This window comes from Diabrotica undecimpunctata, chromosome 10 (assembly GCF_040954645.1).
Source record: "Diabrotica undecimpunctata isolate CICGRU chromosome 10, icDiaUnde3, whole genome shotgun sequence".
In the NCBI taxonomy this organism is placed as follows: Eukaryota; Metazoa; Arthropoda; class Insecta; order Coleoptera; family Chrysomelidae; genus Diabrotica; species Diabrotica undecimpunctata.
In genome coordinates this window covers 48,821,315-48,847,080 of record NC_092812.1, presented here as the reverse complement: position 1 = coordinate 48,847,080, position 25,766 = coordinate 48,821,315, and the positions used below count along the sequence as shown (strand labels likewise).

Genomic DNA, 25,766 nt, shown 5'->3' with positions numbered 1-25,766 from the left:
ATGATTCCAGTATTTTCATTGATGTCGCATTCAAGGTCCAAGATTCCATTACATAAAATAAAGTCGAAAAACATAGCACCTAGGCCAAGTTCCAAATTTAAATTCCTTGTACATATCACTCTTTTCGTTTTGTTGAAATTTGCTCTAGCCTTTTCTATTCTGATATTGATCTCCTGAATGTAATCATTTGTAGAGATAATCCTTGTGCCTAGATATGCATATTTGTCCACTTGTTCCACGTTGGTTCCGTTTATTAGAAAATTCTCGTTATTTCTTTGAGTTTTCGATATTCTCATAAATTTCGTCTTCTTGACATTCATTGTTAGACTATACTCTTTTCCATACTCCGCTATTCTTGTCACCAGTCTCTGAAGATCTTCAAGATACCTACGGTATCAAAAGAATTGAGCTCTGGTGGGACTCTTTCCGTGTTATCGAGCCCTAGGTGACTTGGTATGTTGGAGTATCGTCCAAAAATTTTGGTACACATCTGGACGTCCCGAGTAGTAGTGTAATAGTAAAGAAATGAATACTTAAAAATAAATGATAATAACCAGTAATACTTTACCACTAGTTTGTGAGCTGATTCTTTACAATTTTAATGATTTGCCTTTAACATATTACAATTTGCTATATTCAATAATAGGGCAGGGTAGGACTAAATTAAATATATAAAAATACAATAAGTTTTAAATATTATATAATTTAATTGAAGAATCATAACAGGAATAAAAGCTAATTTTAATTTTTGTTATACACAAAGTACTATGATTTTATTCTAAATAAAAAATCGTATTTACAGACTTTATCCTAGGATATGGAATCCTGCATTTATAAAAAATAGTCAATTTAGGAAGGAAACTATGAATAATAAAGTAGTAAGCATCGATTTACTGTACTATATTATATCGATGGTGGTGAGCCTATCGAAAAAGAACAAAATTAGTAGTAGACCAACGGTTTCATGTAGAAAAAGAGGTGAAAAGGGCACAAAAGAAACATGTGAGAGAAATGGAACTGGCAGAACACATGCATTGAAAAGATATAGATGTATTAGATTTAAAAATTAAATTATACAAAGGAAAATTTAATAGAAAATAAAAAAAAAATTATATGTATATTAATGATCCTTCTGAGGTGTTCCCATAACACAAAAATATTTTATAGGGCTCTCAACCATCTTCAACTTAAGGAATTTCAATATTATCTTTATTTAGCAATTCATCTTAAAGATTGTCTTCACTTTGATTGAATCATTTCAACTGTACAGCCACCTCCATTGGCTAAAATGGGAAACTTTTTTTCCATTCTGTTACATACATGGAATTCATTATAAAAATTTTCAGAATGTCTTGGTGAGTGGACTTGATTTAAATGTGAAATTAAAATTCTATCAATAATATAGAATTATCCATACTTTTGATTCAAAAAAATATATCCAGGGAGTATCACAAAATTATCAGAATTTAAAATTAATCTTTGATGTATTTAGATCATTTATTGTAAATTTTGAGAATTTCATGATACACCCTTGATATGATTTGGATACTTAATGATTTATAATTCTGTCTTTTTTTTGCAAGTTGCTGTCTTTGATTTAATTTATGTTTAAATGGGAATAAGCCACAATTAAAGGTTAAAATACGTTTATTGACGTTTCAATTTCCACTTCGGAAATCGTTCTCAAAATACAAACATTGTTGGCTTATTCCCATTTAAATATAAATTAATTTAAAATGCCACAAGAAAATAGCTTCAGAACAATATTGCTGTCTTTGAGAATCATGAGCGGAATCTGACAACCTAGGTACTATATCCATACTTTTCATTTTGTAATCTTATAATACTTGGCAATTCAAAGAAAACTATCCTTTCCTGTTTCAGAAATTTTCTTTAAATAATAGCACCCATACCTCTTGGAAAACGTTGATTAATCCATTTTTAAAATTTCAAGATGATAAAAACATTTACTTAAATCTAATGACTACTGACTAAACCACCTAAAAGATAGGAGTGAAATAAAAGGTAGACTTTTATACTCTTTAATTAACAAATATTTACTACATATTCTCAAAGCATTTTTTCTTCTTCGAAATTGTGTTTTTTCCTAAAAATAAAATACATAATCTTTTTTTTTGTCTTTTATTATAGGATAACAAAAGCCCGTACAAGAAACAATAATTTTGATATCTACGTTACTACAAAATGCTTTTACAGAATTAGAAATACACAATGGTGTAGTAGGTGGTGGAGCAACATAATCCAGCCAGACTGGTCCGAGGGATGGATGTTGCTTGATGGACATAATCATATGGTTACACCAGTGCGACATACAAGATTTTATTTTTCACTTTACATCATATAAAAACTAAAATTGAGACGGTTTTACTTTTTATTTTACTTAACTTACAGAATAGATATGCATATTTTGTATCTTCCACTGGTGTTACCAGATGATTAGGCCCATTACAGAGGCCCTCTGGCTGGATTATGTTGCTCTCCTGGCGTAATCAAAGAACATCCTTGGTGCATAAATACCTACTATACCATTGTTTTTTAGTTGATAATGAAGCGCGTATTGCAGGGCTCATTTGTACCACGAGAATTTAAAACAGCAAAAATTTGTGCCCTAGACATTGTTTCTCTCTCTTATACACTCCGCAGCCCGAGCGCCCGTTCTGTTGTAAGCCCTTCAAATAGACTCAAATATTTTTTGGAAAATGATGAGAACAAGGTTTAAACTTGAGTTTAAGTCCTTGGAGAATTCAAAAATAATGTTTTTTACTTGTAATTTGAGCCTTGAAAATCATAATTTTGATTTTTATGAGTTTTAAATTATTTATTACTCAAAGACGATTAAGTTTACAGAAAAACTACAGGAAACCTATTTTGTTCAAAAAACATAAAAAACATTGAAAAATTTGTTTAACAAAAAATTGTTTTAAAAAATTTGAACAACTTTTTGCCTGGACGACCTCTTGAACCTTATTTCGGGGTATTTTATAAAAGGGATTCTGCAAAAAAATCTCATGGGAATATTTGTCCGAACGAACCTAAGCTTTTTGCCTTGTCTACTTATGTTTAATATTTAATATTATTTAATTTGTATTAAATTGGTAATAATATACTCTCAGTTTATTTTTTGTGTGCTGAAAATTTGTTGTTTAAATGGATTATTTAGCTAACAATATTTTGTGTTTCTTTATTATAAGTCATTGAAAAGTTAGTTTTACCAATATTAGATTTTAATCGGCGCATAATCAACCCATGTTTGAGTTTGATGTTTACAAATATAGGAAAATTCAATCTATGTTATTATTAATTTGTGATCTTTATGGCATTTTGCGTCCCTAATTACTCTCACCTCCTTTATGTTTATAGAGCTTTCGTGGTTTATTATAATCAAATCAATTACGATATTAGTGTTCGTAATTTTTGCAATAATGCGTATTTATGTTATTGCGAATATTAAAATAGCGACACAAAAACTAATTATACGTATATATGTGTTCCTTAATTGGTTGTTTACGAAAAATTTAACACAGTTCGAAGAACAATCATTAGTGTTTCAAAAAACACCATGTTATCTTGAGAAATAAGCGGACAAACTTTGCTAAAGAAAACAGTGGTCCCTTAATAAAGCTTTATACATATTTAACAACTCTCTCTTTAGGTTTCTAAGTTTCTAAGCTCTTAAGTTGCAGCTATGGCACATTTTTTAACAAACTTAAGAAGCGCTAACTATGTACTTTAAACCCAACTTTATTTACCAAGAAATACAAATGTAAAAAAGATAAATGATTATGTTTATTCATATGTATATAAAAATGAATTAACGTTTATGGCGGCGTTCAAATTAATGCTTCGGTTTATTGGGCGGCATTTTTAAATTATGAAATTATTCCCTTATTTATCAACGGTGGCAATAATTAAACACTGATGCCTAGGATTGTTATTGCTATAGGAATAAAACGTGTTTGATTATTTTGTAATAATTAAGATACACAAATAAAAACAGTACTTTTTTCGATCATTTTTTTGATATGTGTTGGGCTCCCGCTTTGCTAACCCAACAGTTTCTTCATGTTGCACATTTAAAAAATATGGATGGCACTTTTTCGTTTCTTCTTTAACCCTTCACATTTATTAGGCATATTCAAAAATATTTCGATAACATTTACTGGATAATGCAACCATACGGTTACGTTGAATTCAAATGTATATTTTATTCAAACTATGCTTTACAAGACTTGCTGTTCAGTGTAGGCATATGGTATTGGTCATTTGCGTTGGGAGAACGCTAACCAATGGTTAATATTGCCAGCCATTTTTCACATGTGTTTAGATTTTGCTTGTTCTTCCGTCAGTTCTTAGGTTAGCCGTGTACGTGCCTAATAATAAAAATTTTTTTGGTAAGTAAAAATATATTCCTATTCAAAATAATTTAATGATGGTTTCTTGAACCTATGTTTGATAATTTGTGTTACTATTTGAATTATTTTGGATGATGATTCAGATTTAATACCAAGTGACTCTGAGCACTCCAATTCTTCTGAGAACTTATTGACAGCGAAGCATGCTCATTAAAAAAGGACACAAACTACAGGTAAACTTACATAAAACATTAGGAGCTACTAACTCTTATTTCACTTTTTATTTTAGAAAATATAATAAACGACCCTAAAGCTGCTCATTAACCTCATAGAAAAAGGAAAAAGTCAGAAATAACAGCAGAAAGCGACTTACCCCAAAATGAAATAGGCACTAAGTTTGCTTATAAAATAAATTAGGAACTACTTCTTCCATTGGAGTATTTTACCAAACTGTTCTCACTAGATATTTTAGACTACATAATTAAAAGATACAAGCATTGGTACTGATCCTGACAAGATTAAAGATTTTTTGTCAATTTTGTTGATGGTGGGTATAAAAGATATTCCTTCCTATAAAGATTATTGGCCCAATGGAACACGTATCGAACAAGTTGCAAGCCTGCTGTCGAATAAATGTTTTAAACTTCTGAGAAGATATTATATTCATTTCAATAATGTACATATAATACAAACTACATTCGCCTTTGTGTTACCCTCAGTTTTTCGGTAGTAGCTTTCGTTAAAGTTAGGGTCTCCGTTGTTATTGATCTATATCTCTTCGCTGAGAACTATATTGGTCATCATTTTGGTTTTCTCGAAATTTATCTCCAGCCCAGTTTCTTGTAGTATGTCATTCAGTAATTGGAGCATGTCTTTGATCTCTCCCAGATTATCTGACAGAAGCACGATATCGTCCGCAAAACGTAGATGGTTTAATCTTTCTCCATCGATGGATATTTCTTTCTGTTGCCATGTTAGTCTTTTAAATGCATAGGTACTCAAGAACGGCGCATGAACACAAAGGCGAATGGAGAGATCAATTCTGGGCCTGCTTGAAAGATCGCGTGAGAAATGAGGAGGTACGCCGACGAACTGGCGTAGACGATATTATACTGCGAATCAATAAACAAAAGTGGAGGTGGGCTGGACATGTTGCTAGAATGGAAGACGGAAGATAGACGAAGAGATTATTGGAGTGGAGACCAAGAGCCGACAAGTGAAGTCAAGGCAGACCACCCACCCGATGGACCGACGACCTAAGGAGAATAGAAACAAATGAGATAGAGAGAACTAGAGACGTTTGGAGGAGGCCTATATCCAACAATGGATGTGAAAATGGGGCTGGATGATGATGATAAATACAAACTACAACAGAGTAGCTTTTAGAAAAAGTTAGAGAAAATTGTAAAAAGTTTCACACTAAAAATGAATACTCCATTGATGAAACTATGATAATGTACAAAGAAACACGAGATGAAAATTTACGTCAGTATATCAAAAGTAATAATAATAATACTTACCATGTCGGGATAGTATTATGAGGTTTTTTTCCTGGTTTTTCCCTCATAATTTACTATGGAATCACTAACAGGAGAATTTTACTGTCATCATGGCATGTATTTGTCTTTTTAAAGACGAATTACATGTTATGATCTTTTCTGACGGATATTCTCAAGTTAAAGTTGATTTCATGTAATCGAATGAACTATCTTATAAGTAAAGTCGTCCCAGGAACGCAACTCAACAATATTGGCAATATCATTTTAAAGTCTTCTACTTTAAAATGTATAAGGTATGTCTGAATTGACAATATAGATGAGTCAGATAAAATTAAATTATTAGAAGAATTTTTTCACTAAGTAATAAAAAACAAAATTTGTTTAATTTACTAATGTTTGTATTTTGAGAACGATTTCCGAAGTGGAAATTGAAACGTCAATAAACGTATTTTAACCTTAAAAAAAAAAAAAAAAAAAAAAAAAAAAAAAAAAAAAAAAAAAAAAAATCAAAAGTAAGCCGCACAAATAGGGTTACAAATTTTTTATCCGATTAGGGGTTATGTTGTGGATTTTATTTCATACCAAGGTTTAAGCATCTTAGAAAAATTGAACGGCACACCTAACGAACTAGGAAAGAAGGAGATAAAACTAGGTGTAGTTGCAGCTGTGACTATAGCTTTATCAAAATCAATACACATTGCTAGTAAGTGAAAAGTTTTTTTCGACAATTTTTTTATATATTTGAAAGAAAAAATAGGTATATATTGCTTATATATGCACTCATATCGAGTTTCAAATATTAATGTAAAAATAATTTTTCTGTGAATGCTGATATGCCGAATCGGCATTATAGCAACTTTCGGGTGAAGAGATAGTATCATAATTATTTTGATCATGCAAGTGTGGTGAGTCCCCGTATTTTCTGGGTGAATCGCGATCGACTTCAAAAACTTTGGCGATCGACCGGTCGATCGCGATCGACCTTTTGAGCACCGCTGTCCTAGAGTTTATATTTTTACCTGGACCTCCACACTCCATCTTCCCTTAAAAGGTCAAAATATCTTCCTTACGACTTATCTTTCGAAGACGTCTACATTTATTTTTGTGTTTTCTCAGATCACCCATATCTAGCATCCATAACATACTATTGCTCTGATTGACTTTGATTTTCGATCTCCAGTGTGTTTTTGAACTTTCGCCTTTTCTATATCGTCCTCTTATTTAACTGTGCGTCTGTTTCCCTTAGCTTTCACCTGTGTTAGCTTTTTAAGAATAATAAGATTGACAAAATAAAAGATGCAAAAGCTAAAAGAGAAGCGTATAAAACGCATTCCATAATTTGACAACAGGGCGAGATCTGGTGTACGATGTATTCGAGATTATTTTTCAATAAAAATTTTGTTTGATATTTAATCAATAATTATATGTAATTAAATATAATGCTTTCAAATTTTTTTTTATATTTATATTTTTTATTTATTATATTTATATTTTATATTTCTATCAAACATTTTTTCTACGCCCTGTGAATGTTACAAAACGAATAAATATTATTTTCGTTTGCAGTTTCTCCGATGATATGGGTCCCGAACCAGTTAGTAGGGGCTCCTGCTGGCACAGACGTCACAATCGACTGCCACACCGAAGCATATCCCAGAGCCATCAGCTATTGGGTGTACGAAAATGTGATGCTCCTTCCTACGAAGAAGTACGGAACTGAAACGATGGAGAACAGTTACCGGGCGCACATGAAATTGACGGTGCGAAACCTACAAGCAGGAGACTTTGGCAACTATCGATGCATTTCTAAGAATTCTCTTGGGGAGACCGAAGGATCCATCCGTCTGTACGGTAAATAAAATATGGCTTTCCACCTCTGCTTAACTTGGCTTCGGTTACGAAATTTGTCCTTTGCGTGTTTTTTTCTTTAATGTTGTTTTATTTTTACATGGATTTCTTAAAAACTTTTAAACAAATAAAAATAAAATACAGGATTGCAAAATAGTACATAGATTGGTAAAGGAAGGAATAGTAATTTTTTGTATATACAGGGTGTTTCATTAAGAATTGTCTATATAGTAACTGGAGAAACCTTAGCACAAAATACGAAGATTGAACCTAAACCACCCAAATAAAATATTTCTCCTTACCGATATGCCGAACTTGTTATATATTATAATATAACAAGTTTGTTTATTGTTCTGTTATTTAATACACTGAAACTTTTAATACAAAATTAAAAAAACAAATGTAAAATTATAATATTTGCAGTACATATTTGGAAATTACAAATACATTAAAAAATTGCAGTACATATTGGGGAATTACAAATATATTACAAGTTCATGTATTCTCGTAGTTCTGATATAATGCGACTACTATATACTTCTACACCAAAACTGTTTTCAGGAATTCGAGATGGTACAACATTTGTCAATTTTTCTATCAGTCCCTTTGAGCTTGAAGTATGGCAACATTTAATTGTTCAAGAAGAACAAGTCGTTGCAACTCTTGTGTTGATACACTTTCCGTTTCCTTAGTCGCCAATTTAAATTTCTTCTTCTGGGCGTTTTTTCAGCGTTTCTATAGATGAGGGCATTTGTGAACTCGTACTAGCTCATCCAGTAATTTGTAGATTATTCGCTTCTCCATTGTCAGTTCCAATGGAACATCCCCCAGGAATTTTCGTGAATACTGGATTGTTTTCAAAATTCAATATATCCAGAAATTCTTTTTCCCACTCGCGCAATTTAACTTTTTTGTTACCAGTCATATTCTTATCCATTTTCTTCTTTACATCTGTTTTCATGTTATTGAGATTGTTTTTAATTTCTCAATCGTCATACTTGCACCAAAAGCCTTAATAAATTGGTCTTTTATTTCGTTACATGCCTTCTCTTTACTTTTAACAATTGCTGGAACCATTGATTTATTCAGAAGAACCATATGATTTTTCAATATTTTTACAAATATTAGCCTTTGACAGCCACTCTCGACAGGCAATTCTTCCTCACTTGACGTCGACAACATGGTTACTTGTAACTCTCAAATTTAACTAACGTAGATATACTTAAGAATATCAACGACGTCTATACTTAAATATCAGAATGTTTTTCCAGTATTACCTTATCAGAGAAAACTTACTTTTATTCGAATATAAATAAGTAATATATTATAATAATATATAATTTATAACTGGAGAAATTGTCACATTTGGGATAACGAAAATCCACCTGCTGTCAGAGAAGCACACTTTCAACATGAACTGAGAATAAATGTTTGGTGTGGCATTTTTAGAGATAATTTAATAGGTCTCTTTAAATTACCAGCAAATTCCAACGGCAATTCGTATTTGGAATTTCTTCAAAATACCCTTTTTGATAAACTGAAAGAGTTACCATTAAATCAAAGAAGAGATATGTGGTTTATGTAAGCTCACGCTCCACCACATTTTTCCTTGGTGGTGCGAAATTATTTGAACAATCAGTTTCCTCATAGATGGATAGGGCGAGGAAGTGAGTTTTCATGCTCAAAAAATAACACGCCTAGAATTATGGCAACAAATAGACATAAAGAATGCCGCAAATTTTATTAGAAATCAACCGAACATATTTCTTAAGTTTTGTATAATAATTAGGGAAGTAGGAATTCAACAATTTAGAATTTCCCATTGGGTTTTCTATGGCCCTTTTGGCGATTCACCACCCAGTATATATATATATATATATATATATATATATATATATATATATATATATATATATATATATATATATATATATATATATATATATATATATATATATATATATATATATATGTATAAACACTATATAAAATCTGCCTATACAAACTGTTGTTATTCGTTTTAGAGAGAGATGAATTTCGCTTTCGAAAATTGTTATTATGAAAAGTTGTTTAAAATTAAAAAATATGTTTCAGTATGCAAGTACAACCTTCTAATTAAAAAATATGCAAATTTTTCTCAAATTACCGATACCTAACATATTTTTATTTATTACAAATATGGTAACTCTTCCGTTCCGATAGAAAAAAGGTTATTAAATATTTAATGTGTATAAGATTTTTAATGTATCATTTTTTATCCGATCGGAAGAGTTTATTATATATTAATGGAAGAGTATATTACAAATTTGTAATAAATAAACTTTATAGGTATCGGTAATTTTTAAAAAATTTGCAATTTTTCTTTTAAATTAGAAGGTTAAAATTGCATATTAAAATATAAATTTTAATTAATTTAATTTTAATCCCAAACAGATCTTCATAATAATAATTTTTCATATTTTAAAATATAAAGGTACTTTACTCTTGAGCGAAATTCATATTCTTTGACATATCTCGTATGAAATTGAGAAATCTGATTTGATATCTGATGGTTGCATCTTAGGTTTTAGACAACGCAGAGCTTTTTATGAAGAATAATTTTGTTTCGTAAAATATTTCCCATATGCTTCCAAGTTTCGTGGACACACTGTATATATATATATATATATATATATATATATATATATATATATATATATATATATATCTATATATCTATATATATATATATATATATATATATATATATATCTATTTATATATATATATATATATATATATATATATATCTATATATCTATATATATATATATATATAGATTTCCGCCGTTAGTATTATCATTATCAATTATAACACCAAAAACTGTAAAGAAATCGATTGCATTTTCACAGTGAACATTATTTCGATTGAAAAGTGAGATATTTTTTTAAGTGTATCTTGGGACAAGTCTCCTATTTTTCAGTCATTTTGTATATTTGATTTATTCGCTCTTTGTTTATATTCAGCAACATTTATTAGAGTTTCGTCATTGGTCGTTGAGAACAAAAATCTTCAGCCTCTGTGTTTCACATTGTGAAATAAGAGTTGCCTCAGCTGGGTCGTTTAGAATCTTTGATGACAACTTATCAGAAAAATCGCAGAAATTCACATCATCAAATGATTCGGAATCAGAATCTTCCGCTGGACGATAAATGTATATGTCTGCAGAATCAAACTGCTTCTCATATGGGACATCGATTAGATTGTTCAGAGTATCATCTGAACAGCTCGTTTTCTTTCTATAAAATGTTTTTACATACACAATTTTAAACGAAAAAAAAAACTTAATTAGCAACAAATACAGCCAAGTTCCATTTTTGGAACATACAAAAACTAGAGGTTACTCGGTATATAAGTTAAGGTTAAGCATTTAAACGATATAGATATATTGTGTAGGTCTACAATATTATTTATACTTATCGCGTTCTGAATATTTCACAACAGAAGATAGCTGTAATCCAACTTAAAGTTATACAACTGCACTTTCCTTGAAATTTTAGTATGAGTCATACAACCACAGCCAATTATACGAAACCGATGGGTAAATTCAGTATGCGCGTGTTGTTTTAACACCAAACACAAATAGTTCATTGTATTTGAGACCAACAGTGACATCTTGTAACTAGCAGCGAAACTAACAATTGTTTAAGATATGGAACATGGCAGCGAATGGGTTTATGGATTCAGCGATAATTTTCTGCCTTGGCTCTGCAATACTTGCACTATGTGGATCTTCAATGAAACTCTTCATTAACTCTAAAAGTTTTATTGTAATTTATAACATTTTATGTCTACCTGTTCGATTGCCAACTATTACTCGTCCAGTTTTCTCAAAGCGCTTTACAATTTTTTGTATCGTCGCCTTATGGATAGGAGAATGGTTTGTAAAAGTATGGTTGAACAAGTTGGCTACTTCACTATAAGATCTTCTATTTCCATAGCCCCTTATCATTAAAAGCTATTATTAGTTTTTAGAATGAATGCCAGAATCAGAGCATTCACAGAATTACTTCAAAGCTTTTTGGCATTACTGACTTCTCTAGCCTCATGTATTTATACAAATGTCTAATAAAAATTGATTATGGTTCTATTCTTTATTCTTCCGCTAAAAAATCTCTATTGTAGCAACTAGATACAATACAAAGCAGGGCATTACGAATTGCCGCAGGAGTTTTCCGAACATCGCCTGTCGTAAGCCTGTAATACCTAACGGGAGGACCACCTTTAGAATATAGGAGAGTATACTTAAGTTTATCGTATGCGCCAGCTGCTCTTGCAAGTGATAATAATCCAGTCAACTAGAATATCAAAAATAGCCGTTTCCCTAATACATACTTTAATAAGAGACAAGAGCAACCTTTTTACGGAAGAATTAGACAATATACAAATAACCTTAAGATATAACTACCAGATTTCTTTGCATTAAATACCATAACACCTCCTCCCTGGATAATTTCCCCATTTCAAATCAATACTGACCTAACTAAATACAACAAAACTGAAATAAATCATAAATTACATTAAACAAGCTTTTCTTGAGATAATGAATCAGCATAATGATTATCTTTCTATATATACCGACGCCTCAAAAACAGATCAACATCTTGGAGCATCAGTAATATCTCCTAACGCTGCTAAAAATATTCAATAATCTTCGTTTAATAGCATGCTTACAGCCGAACTGTACGCCATCTTGGAAGCAGTAAGATTTACAAAATCACTACAAACTAAGAATAATTACAGACTCTGTAGGTTCCATCCACACCATCCAACAGTTATACTCAAAACTCTTAATTGCCAGCTTAATAAAATCAGAATTAGTTTTTCTTCACCAAGTAGAAATTATATTATTATGGGTTTCATCACACGTAGGCATATACGGAAATAAAAAAGCAGATTTGTATGCTAAAGAAGCAACAACCAGCACCGAAGCAACTAACAATAGTGCGCAAAGTAGTATCGAGTGATATGAAAGCTGTTATTAAAAATAAAATAATGTGTATGTGACAAAACAAGTGGAATACGACTGCAGAGAAACTTAAAACAATACAACCGAGTGTGAAACCGTGGAAACAACTAAATATAAGTCGTGTAAACCAAGTAAAAATTGACAGGTTACGCCTGGGTCATACAAGACTAACTTATTCTTACCTAATTAATAGAGTCAATCCTCCTAAGTGTGAGTTTTGTAATAAAGACCCAATTGTGTATCACATACTAATGGAGTTTAACAAACACAACAATATAAGAACTAACCATAACCTTGCAACTAACCTCACATCTATTTTAAAAGAAGACTGTAATTCGGTAAATGTTATAAACTTTTTGAAGAATGTAGGTCTATTTCATCAGTTGTAATTGTAATGTAAATATATTTGAAGAGCAATATAATGTAACTTATGTGGCTAATAACACTTTGTAGTTAATGCAAATAAATAAAACAACAAGAAAATATATTATATTTCTGCTCTTTTCAATTCTTTTCTTTTAAAAGGGAAATTCTTCCACTGGTCATATTATTCATATGTAAAATTAAAAACTGTACGTAGTTCCCATATATCTTTTATCTACAGACCATTTCATTTCGTGACACTATTTTATTAGAAAATGTTTTATCGAACAAGAAAAAGAGTGGTTTCAATTTCGCGATGGCATTCTTCTTCCAAAAATACGTTAGTCTCATGTTTTTTCAACTCAGTGGATAAGTAATCTGAATATTGTCGTTTTATATAAGGTCCTGCGGGACTCTCCCGACATGTTAAAATTCGCGGGTGTGTAACTCCATAGAGACCTGTGCGTTTCTGCCAAATTCGTTAAACTAGAAATTCTATGCGTAAAATATAAAAAGGCATCAAACAATTTATAGATTATTCTACAAATATAACGTGAATACAAGTTTTTGATTTTTTTTTATTTCAAATTACATGTCACGGCTGCTGTGGCCATTGACACGAAGAACTGTATTACAGAAAACAATAAATTAAGTTACATTGATTCAATAAATTTCAATACATATGATATCAAAAAAAAAAAAAAAAAAAAAACTAGTAAACGAGTAATATGCTCTGTTTACTGCAATAATCCTGGCGGCCACGTCCTTTTCATATTTATTTTCAGATGTTATGATCGCTCTTAGGTACTTGAATTCTTTGACGACTTCAAAGTTGTATCCTCAAACAAAGATTCCATGAAATACTACATCAATGCAACTTTGATAAGATCCTTTACTAAAACGCATCTAAGAGGGTTGGCTGTGCTGTTACGATAACTACAACTACTGTCAACCTGTTTGGGCTCTCTAGCAATTGCAGTATTTATACTGTTGAGCTATATGGAATACTACAAGCTGTGCAAAATCCATTCAACGGCAATAAAACTATAGCAGTATGTACTGACTCTCTATAATCGATGCACTCCATAAGCTTACATTCTATCCACCCAATAGTTCAAGAAATCCGGAGTATATGTAATCGTCTCCAAACTAATGGAATGACAGTAACAATATTGTGGGTGCCATTACACGTTGGTATTTCAGGTAATGAAAAAGCCGATATAGTATCGAAGCAAGCCTGTTCTGTAAACTTAATAACAAAAATGCGAAGATTATCAGATCTAAAAAGAATACTCAAACATATAATAATGGGCCTTTGGAAAGAAGCAATACCAACTTAAGAGTTCTCCAACCAAACATTTTCTACTACCAACTCCCACCAATGAAAAGAAAGAACAAAATCTATTATTCGGAGATTAAGAATAGGACACACACATCTTACATATGAACACCTAATGAATTCCAGCAATCAGACTTTGTGCCAGTACTCTGCAACACCACTACTTCCTTAAAACACGTAATTCTTGACTGTCAACACTAAATAACGGCCAGAAGTAAATGTAATTTTGGTAACAACCTAAAACACATTCTTTTCTCAAATATCAGTAACTATAAAAATGTATTAAAATTTTTAAGAAACCCAAAGCTATTCAATTTAATTAAAAAAAATGTATTCCAAAAAGTGTATTGTAGCTAATATAGTCCCCAATGTAAACGTATTAAAAATGGAAATATAAATGTAAATTGTACCTGTGTCAATGACTATTAGCAGTAGAGACACTCCAAATAAAAAAAAATTATTTATATTAAAATTTTCGGTAAGTATGATTCTAAATTATAACATTCATTATATGTCTGTTATGTTTTTATGTATTCTTCAAGTTCCGCTCCTATCGGAGATTGGAAATCATTCTGGCAATTATAATTTTGTTGGTTACGCGCCTGAGTAGTTCAATTGAACTGCATCCAAACCATTCACGGAGATTGCGTAGCCACGAGATTTTACGTCTTCCTACGTTTCTTCTGCCTTTGATTTTTCCCTGCATTATATTCCTTAGTAGTTCGTATTTTTCACCACTTATGATGTGCCCCAAGTATTATAATTTCCTGATTTTTATGGAATTTAAAACTTGGCATTGTTTTCCTAGTTGTTCGAGAACTTTTTCTTTTGTTTTGCGATCCATCCATGATATTTTCAAAATACGTCGGTAACACCACATTTCGAATGCTTCTAGGTTTTTAATGTTGGATTTTTTAAGTGTCCAAGGTTCAACTCCATACAAAAGGGTAGAGAAAATATAACATCGAAGCATTCTTATTCGGAGCGATATATTGATATCGCGATTACAAAAAAGTTTTCTCATTCTATTAAAAGTTGACCGTGCAATTTCAATGCGGCATCTTATTTCTTTTTTCTGATCAGTATCTTCTGTGATCCATGCTCCAAGGTATTTGTACGAAGATATTTGTTCAATCTCTGTATTATCTAGTACTAGCTTAACTTTGATGTTTAGTGCTTTTGTAAATACCATGAACTTGGTTTTCTTCAAATTTATTTTTAGTCCATAATCGTTGCAATATATATTTAGTTGTTCAGCAAGGTGTTGCAGTTCTTCTAGTGTTCCTGCCAGATGGACGGTGTCGTCAGCATATCTTATGTTATTAAGTGGCTCATCTTATGTCTAATTGACTAAAATTTTCCTCTTGGTATCTGTAGTAGAACCTACATCTTTAACTCCATTATCGCTTTTATTATCTGTAGGAGCGTATAACTTATTTATCGTTTCTATTATTGCTTCGGGTATGATCAGAAATGAATTAAATTCTTAAAGTTTATTAACTTGTCAACTTGCCGGGTCTTTATATTTTTGTCCAATCAGTATTTTGAAATCGCATGAATAATGATAATATATATGGAAAACCATATTATATTGGATTTACTGTATATAAGATAAAAGTCAAACAAGATCTCTAAACCCGTACCAATTTCCTATGCTCATTTCATTTTGTTCGAGACTACTCTATTTTATGAAAGACTATTTTATAACACAATTCTTGTTTCATACACGACAAACAGTTGATATGAAGCAGAATAGTTATTGGAGCTCTTAATCAGGTGAATTCAGAATTGTGAACGGTTCAGTTCATATAACTTATTTTAACCTGATTCTAATAAAAGTATATCTACCACAGTCTTTAAAAAGATTTTAAATAAGTTTCTAAATAAACAATTTACACTTAAAAATGCTGGAATAATCCCAGGAATTGGCTGTATATCATATATTTAAATAACTCGAACATCCAAGTAAAACACTTCTGTTATAATTGTTATATTTAATGAAAATTAAATTTAAAAATTAAAAAGGATTAAGTTCAAAACGTTTTCAGGTTAATCAGTCTATTTTCAGTGAACCTAAAAGCAAGTAATCCCACTAAATTAATAAAAATGTAAGGTAAAATTTTGAATATTATAATGCAAACATGTGGTTAATTACTTACTTTGTGGTATTTGCAAAATAACATCAAAACCAAACAGTGATTAGGTTTAAATGGATTAAACCATACATAAAATTATTAACCCTTATCCGGGCAACACATTTTACTTACGTGACCGGGCAAATCGGGTCAGTTGGGCCCACCACTGTTCTTGAATGTACTATTTATATTTACCCATATATTTCTAATATTCTTTTTTGACTTTTTATTAAAGTTTGTCTATTTCAAGTGCTTCTTGGATATATATTTTGAATAGGGTGGGGGAAAGACAACATCCTTGTCTCAAGCCTTTCGTTACTGTAAATACCCTTGAGAAAGTATTTCCTGTTTTTACAGTACTTTGAGGGCATTTATAGATGTTCAGTATTGCTTTTAGATATGTTTTACTAAGGTCCGTTTTCGTCAAGACACTAAATAAGAGTTTTGAAGGAACTGTATCATAAGCCTTCTACAGATCTATAAATATCTGATGCGTAGGGAGGTTTCGAGCTGTTCGTTTTTCAATTACTTGTTGAAGGGTAAATGTGTTGTCCACGCACGATCTTCCTGCTCTGAAGCTGCTTTGTTCTTCAATTTCTTTATACTCCTTTTCTATTCTTCTTTTCAATATACGACCATATAACCTTCCCAGCGAGCTAGTTACGCTAATGCTTCTATAATTTCCGCATTCTTTTCTGTCTCCCTTTTTATAAATGGGGCTAATGTGGGCCAAATTCCAATCGTCTGGAATCGTTTGGCCTTCAATTAAGCATTTATTAAAAATATTCACTAAGCTTTCCAAAAGAGCATCCGGTCCATGTTTCACCAACTCGATGGGAATGTCTCCAGGCCCGGGTGTTTTTCCATTTTTCATTTGTTTCAATTCTTTTTTTAGTTCTTCTTTGTTTATCTTATGCACCTCTGAGTTTTCTGTCATTGAGATATGGTCAGGTCTTTCCATAAATTCGTGCCTACTTTCTGTTAATAGCGTTACGTAATATTTTTCCCACTTTTTATTTTGAATTAGGTTTATATTTCCCTCATCTTTTCTTTCTTTTCTAATACTTTTTATGAATTTACAAGCTTGTGTTACTTTGGTTCCTCCTAAGCATCGGTCCATCTCTTCGCATTTCTCTTCCCACATTTCGTTTTTTCTTTTAGTGACTTCCTTCTTTGCTTCCCTGTTGAGTCTGCTGTAAATTCTGCGGTCTTCTGAGTCTTTCGTGGATAGCCATGTTTGATAAGCTTTTTTTTTCTTTAATTAATTTTCCTACTTCTTCGTTCCACCACTCAGGATTTTTTCTTTTGTCAGCTTCTTCGTATCCCAATGCCTCTTTGGCCGCCTGATGAATGCAATTTTTTATATCTTGATATTCTTTTTCGGCTGTTTCTCTTCGAGTTAATTAAGTTAGTTTTGAGGCTAGTCTAAGTTTGTAGAGGAATTGTACTGATTCTTGTTTGAGGCTATCAATATTATATCTTATCTTTGTGGAAGCTGCTACCTTCTCCTGATCAATTTTGTTCTTGTTTACTTTCCTGTAGTGTATGGTTATTTTTGCGACCACCATATAGTGGTCAGATCCGCATTCGGCACCGCGATACACCGTTACGTCATTTGTTTGGAGCCTTTTGTTTTCTGGTTGGATGAGATAGTCGATTATAGATTTTATCTTTTTCTTTGTTTGTTCCCAGGTAAATGTATGTATATCTTTGTGCTGATAAAATCCATTCATTATTTTAAGCTGTAATGTTTCACAAAGATCAATGAGTCGCTCTCCGTTATTATTTATTTTGTCTTCACCATATCTTCCTACCACATTGTCTTGTAATTTTTTGCCTACCCGAGCATTGCAATCTCCTAATAGGCATATTTCTTTGGATCGGTTTACATGGGTTAACACGTCAAGCAATTTGTCATAGAATTCATCCTTAACTTTTGTATCAGAATCGTCACTAGGAGCATATACTCCTATTATAACTATCGTCTCCCCATGTTTCTCAAGATCCATTATAATGATCTGCTCGTCTATCTCTTCCCAACTGTTGATATTGTTTTTGAGTTTTGTATGCACGGCTATAGACACACCTCTTTTTGCTCTTAATGATTTTTCAACTCCACTGTTAAAATGAATATAGTCGTTCTTGATTTCATTTCCCTTTCCTTTCTTTTTTGTTTCTGTAAGAACGCATATGTCTATTTGTTGTGGTTCTAATTCTTGAAAAACTTCAGTTTCCTTGGTTCTTATACCTTGTACATTCCATGTGGCCAATCTCATAGTCCTTTTTCGTACCAATCTTTTGTTTCCGTCCTTATTCCGAGGCTCTTGATCGAAATTTTTAGCAAATAACTTTTTTCTAGAAGAAGGGGTGCTGGCCCATCGTTCAAACCCCCAGACTTGGAGGACCAGGATTTGTGTAAGAGTATGTAGGAGTAAATGTAGTGACCCGTCTGCCCTGGAAAACCTAATTTTGGGGTCGCCCCTAAGCCATTTGGGGTCGCAAAAAAACGAGAGTTAGCCAAGAGAGGCTGATAGGAAAGATTAAAGACATTTTACTTAAGACAAGTTGAAACAGAGTAAAATGTGAAGGCCCTTATGATCCGCCAGGTGCGTTTCATAAGCGTATGAGTATTGATACAATTTGTGTTCCCGCTCACACCTCGGGGTGTTGACTACAGACTGTATGGCTCGTCCAGCATGCCATAGCCTGGAGGATAGGGTACACGTCATTTATACAATGTAGATACCCCAGCTCCATGGCCTGACCAAAAGGCCAACTTTTGTTGTATATTGTAAATTAATTGGACACTTTTAGGAATCTTAAGTTGGTGTTTGTTGACTTCTAAGTGGTATGAAAAGGCAGATGTGGACTCTCCCTTTGTTCAGATGCTCCGAACACTCCAAGAAAGAGTCCACTTCTGCCTTTTTACACCATTTATTAGTCAACATATCACTAACACATTTTATCTTATGACCTTTTAAATTATTTACTGTCTCTTAGCATAAATAATGTTAAAAACCCTCACTTTTTCAGTCAAATTCAAATAATCTTTATTTTACAACAATTACAATTCAAATTCCCTTCAGAAATATGTAACCACCTACCCTACAGTTGACCACCAAATTTCCAATGCAATTCTTTTTACTTATTAATTATTAACATTACTTTATTCACACAATTCGTTATAATTACATTATAACGGGATATTATAATCCCTCCCAGTGGACTATAAAATTTCTGAAAATTAATTATTTAAATGATTCTTTATTTGAGACATCCTGAAGGTGAAGATTTTCGTCGTGCATCTTTTACATCTTACAATGTTTGGTATAGTAGTAGTAAGTCGAATACTGATAATCATCTAGCTGTAATTTTATTTTTATGAAGTTGTAAACTTGGATGCCATAGTTATTTATGGCGTACTTTGACGGCTGAATATGTAAAACAGAATTTTATTATCGCGAGACTTCTTCAGTTGATTAATACTTTCACCTAAATAAACAAATAAAATCAATACAAAAATGCCATGTCGGTAATACAGAGTATATATTATATGTATGTGTAAATGTATGTGGGTTATAGCCATTGTTTTCTGCTGTTTGTCTAATGATATTCATTTTTATCTCGAAGTTGTTTTTTGACATAGGAATTTCTATTAATCTATGTAACATGCTATCATAGACTGCCAATTTATGTTGTATAGAATGGGATGATGAATTGTGTATAGTCGTGTCAGTATGGGTCGAACACACAATAATATAGGAATACTAAATTAGTTGGTTAATTTAACAAAACTAACTCTTGAAAAAGTTGAATGTAGAGTACGAATTCAAGGGGAACTGTTAAACCTTTTTAAACAAATAACGGGCTGCGCCAGGGAGACCCTCTCTCCTATATACTGTTTAATCTGGCTCTGGAAAAAGTCATATGTATGTCACAAATCACAACCACTGGTTCAAAATATAATAAATCGGTGCACATCCTAGCCTATGCTGATAATATCAATATTGTTGGGAGAACGTAAAACACTGTACGAGAGGCGTATGTAGCATTTAAATAATCAGCTACAAAAATGGGTTTGTAGTACAACACCAACAAAACGAAGTATATGAAAATAAGCACGCAACCACAAATACTAAGACCACTTGATCGAAGCAGTGAACGAATTTGTATACCTGGGGTCGCTCCTTAACACTGAAAATAATACTATTGCAGCAATAAACCGCAGATGCTGTTTTGGGCTCAATCTCCTTCTTAAATTCACAATTATATCGAGAATTACAAAAATAAAACTCTACAAAACAATAATAAGCCCAGTCCCATATGGTTCAGAGACCTGGATTATAAAAAAATAATGAAAACATGTTAGGATGTTTCGAAAGGAAACTACTGAGGCGAATTTATGGAGCAGTGAATGACAATGGAGTGTGGAAAAGACGATACAACTTCGAACTTTATAGAATATACCAGGAAGCTGATATCGTAAAACATATTAAGTGGATAGGGCATGTAATGCAAGTGGAACAAAATGACCTAACTAGGAAAATACTACTTGATAGACTCATTGGTCAGAGAAGAAGAGGAAGACCTAGAACAAGGTTCTTTGATAACATCGATGAAGACATAAAAAATATGGGAATACGTACTTGGGAGAGAAAGGCAATGGATAGAGACAACTGGAGAGAAATTCTTGAGGAATCTAGGACCCACGTAGGGTTGTAAAGCCAGAATGATAATGATGATGATGATGATGGTTTAAATCGAATTGAATAACTCTAGTAGTTTTCGTGTATTAAGAGTATATTATGTAACGTACTATATGAGATGTTATTTATACCAGGAGATTTATTGTGTGTTGATTTAAAACATCATTTAAATTACCATAAGTCAAATACCGATTATAAAAAAAAGTATTTATTACCTATGGTTATTTGGCAAAAACATCAACCTATCCAATTATCTTTATGATTTATCGGAGACCTGTTTGCATGTTTACGATTTTTATATAGCTTTAATCTATTCCTTTCCTTATTTCCAACTTCTTTAATTGGGGTGTCTTGATTTATACTTTGAAACTAATTAATCCAGCTTCTCCTTTTGGCTTCGTTAAAGGTTTTTTGCAAAAAGCATTTTTACATTTTGTCACATTATAAAAATTTTAAATGTGTGTGTAACATACGAAAGCTTGTTTGCTAGCTTTAGCAGCGATGTTACAGGTTTCATTTCAACACTCTTTCGAACAGTGATTACGTTTTTGGGAGTTTGAAGAGCGCAAAGTAATTGCTTTATTCATAGCTTTTTTAATATTGTCAATACCCGTTAATAATGTTTATAGTTCTGTATCTTCTAATATAGAAGTGTAAAGGTCCCAATTCGCAGCCTTGAGTTTCCAGATATTATGTTGAATTTGTACACAAGGGGCATTATTTATAAACTGGATTTGCACAAGTCCCTAGTTAGATCCATAAGGTTTTTCTAAAGTCGACCACGTAATTTTTTGTGCTAGTTCATGAGTGCATAGAGTCAATATAGCTGATTTCTTACTATTCAATAATGTAGAGATCTGCTATTTAAAATGTTCAAATTACAGTATTTGATTCCAGAAGAACTTTACCATATACACCGTCATATTCTCCATTCCTAACTAAATTATGAACAATCAAATCGCCCCCAATTATAAAATGGTTGAAAATTTCTTCAAGAAAATGTATGTACTATTGTAACGGTATTATGGATAACCAAGAATAATTGTAAGGTGTATGGTCAACTTGTTACAAGCAAGTAAGTTTAAAAGTGTTATCTTGGAAAAACTGTGAATTTGGATATGTACACTTTATATTTCAATTGAAAATATGTCAGACGCTATACCTATATATGCAAAGAAGAGCTTATAAAAAAGGAAGCTCTGAAAAATAATTTTGTTCATATAATAAAGTGACAAGTTCAAAATTATTAAATTATTGTTTAAAATTAAAGTAGGTTTTCAGTATATATGGTCAATTTTAACACATTAACTTTTTATATCGTAAGTAACGTTTTTGTTCAAAACAGTAATTGCGGTCGCTACAATAAAGGTGACCATAAACTAAAATTCTTAGGTGTAAAAAAATGGAACAGAAAATTGATAAGATCCTTGAAAAACTATTAAAGTTAAATCTGCTGGAAAAATAAAATATGAGAACGGAAGACAAAATCGACACAATAACTAAAGAGATAGCAGAAATAACAGAAGAAAATAGAGATTTAAATGAAAAGAAGCAAGAACAAAAATTTCAAGAAATTTGCATGTAGAACTAAATACAGATCAAGATATAGAAATACAAAGACATAATAAAAAATATTAATACGAAAAGAACGATCCTCATCAAATTTAAAAATTTGAGTGAAAAGAACGAGGTTCTTACAGAAACAAAGAAATTAAAGTGAACAGACATATTTATAAATGAAAACTACCCAAAAGACATGCAAATTCAAAGAAACTTCGCAAATATAAAAAAAAAACCAAGAGAGAAAGGTAAAATGTAGGTATTCTTTATAAGAAATTGCGAATATTTTTAAAAGTATTTTGTTAATTTTGGCGCTCAGTGTATATAGTACAACTCTGTTGTGCTGGCTTACTAATATTTTATAATCAGATGAATTAAATAAATTTGTCTATACCTATGAGAAGAATATTTTAAAAGAAACAAATAGACATTATTCTTATATCGTATTATTGTTTAAATGGAAACAGTGTGTGTTGACACTAAACAAAAGTGTTTACACCAAAGTAAACTGGGTGAATTATGAAGGACATAGACCAAGAAAAAAATCGGTTGCCTGTAAAGTCGGTTTTACGGGCGAAGATTTTACGTGACAACGTCTTTTTCTCGGTAGAATATTTATTGATATGAATATTATTAAATTGCACAATAGTTGTTTGCAGTTGAAACGCGCTGTTTCTTCTCAATCGACAGAATTACGATTGATTGCAGAGTGATTTAAACTAATAATTTACTTAACACTATCATTATTTGTCAATAGTATGACATAACCTATAAACTCAGTTTCTCAACTTTTGTGTCAATCTAACAATCAATCATAGTTTACGATAATGAAATATTAGTGTACAATTATTTACCTTTATTGTTGTAGTTGTTGTAAATGACGAATCTAAGCACTCCACATTTTCACTACAGACAGAGCTGACGATACTTTAACCACACGTGTGAACTTGTAATATGACGCTTTCTCGGTTTTCCAACGCCAAGAACGCTCGAGAAAGACAGAGACACAAGCACGCACCGATTCAACGCGCCTAATTCTCTAGTGCTGCGCGCGCAGCGGACCGATCATGTTTGAGTGGGACCGATCATGTTTGAGAGGCCCGGCGGGCCTCTCTCTCGTTCGGTGACTCATCGTAACAGACGTGAGCATGCGTTACACTTTTTCATGAGTGACTCCGAGCCACAACCTAATTTAAGACGTTGTCACGTCAAAAAGAAAAGAAGAGAAAGAAGAACTTCAAAAAAATTAGGCATCCTAAATATTTTACTGTTCATTTGTAAACAAGAATGATAGAATTAATCACGTTAAATAACAAAATAAAACTTAAAAAACAATAAATTAAAAAAAATGGGAAATATATCTTATTATAAAAAAACCATTTACAATTATTTTTAATATAAACACCGTATGAGCATATCTCATGTTAATATATCCACAGAGGAATTTACGACTAATCGGCTAGCAGTTCATTGCTGTACCCTAAACTCGATACTTAAAATTATGTATTAATCTTCCTGCTAGCTTAGTCTGAATTTTGGCAAATCATATAATATATTAGGTACGCTAGTAAATAACTAAGAAATAGTTTTATTGTAACAGAAGCCTGAATAATTGACAGAGCTATAATTACTTCATAGAACTTAACGACCAATCATTAGCCTATTTCTACCCGCTGCCAACCGATCATGCACGACGGATCATTTTCGACATTTTACTTAAACGGTGGTATTTTGCCGGTTCGCGTTCGGTAAATAAAATTGAAAATTTGAGTATAAAATGTCGCCAACGTTGTGTATTTTTCATTAACGATGTGTGTTTGTGCTTGTATCTACAAAAATATGTTAAACTTAATTCCAAAAGGTAACCGATTTGTGATTTGTAATAACTAAATAATATTCTAAAATGTACTAATTTTGTCAAAGGTATCAATACTTTATGGACTAATATAACAACAGTAATGAAATAACGAAATAAATTATGAAAAGTAAACATCCTGATGTTAATAAATATTTACTGAAGTGTCTAAATAAGTAAATATAATTTTCGAATATTACTTCATATGAAATAAAAGTTCATTTTATGAGATTGATTCCTGCACTTCTTTGCATTGTTTTTTGTTTGGCATTATATCGTAAACAGCGGGCAGGTCCGACCCAGCTCAAATGGTACTTAAAACAATATATTTCTTAAAACTTCATATTATTTTTTTAAATTGTATGTAGTTATTATTGTTATTATTAATTACTATTAATTTTATTTTTAATTTCTTAACGTTTTAGTAGTATTTCGTTATTTTATTCGTTATAGTTATAGTAGTAGGTGCCCAAGAGCTTGTTTGTTATGAATGTTCCCATTTAAAGAGTGTTTAGAGTTTAACATTTTAAAATAACTGTTGCATCATTTCATACACTTTTTATACGCTGTTGCTATTTTAAATTAATTTAACTAATATTTCAAGAGATTTTGGTAGTAATCCATATACTTATGTAATATTCTTGTATCACAGTGTTAATCTCCATACTCCTTCGAAACAGCTTAACCGATTTTTATGAAATTTTTCATGTATATGCGGAAGGTCTGCTAATCAGTCCTAATTTATTTTTCATACCTTTAAGTGATAAGGAGCGTCTACAGCAAACATTTGTAAAAACTTTTGTATTTAACAATTTTTTTTAATTTTTTTTTTAATGTTACATTAAACAGTACATACATACAACCATTAATTTTGGCGACTCTTTCATCAACCTCTATTTTTTAATAGTTATATTAGTGACACAGATTTAGTTGTCGTACTCCTCCGAAAGAACTTGACCCATTTTTATAAAATTTTACATGTATATTCGGTAGGTCTACGAATCGGACATTTTTTAAAATTTGCGGATAACCTTTTATATTTTTATTTTTTATGATGTGGCATTGCACAGTACATACGA

At 31.6% G+C, this 25,766-nt stretch overlaps 1 protein-coding gene across 1 annotated transcript in view; it reads left to right on the top strand.

The window, feature by feature from the left end:
- The window catches only part of DIP-delta (Dpr-interacting protein delta), a 687,368-nt gene that overhangs the window by 476,176 nt on the left and 185,426 nt on the right, over nt 1-25,766 (top strand). Inside the window, exon 6 of the mRNA XM_072545958.1 lies at nt 7,439-7,723. Coding sequence (XP_072402059.1) covers nt 7,439-7,723 — 285 coding nt within the window. The remainder of the gene's footprint in view (nt 1-7,438; nt 7,724-25,766) is intronic.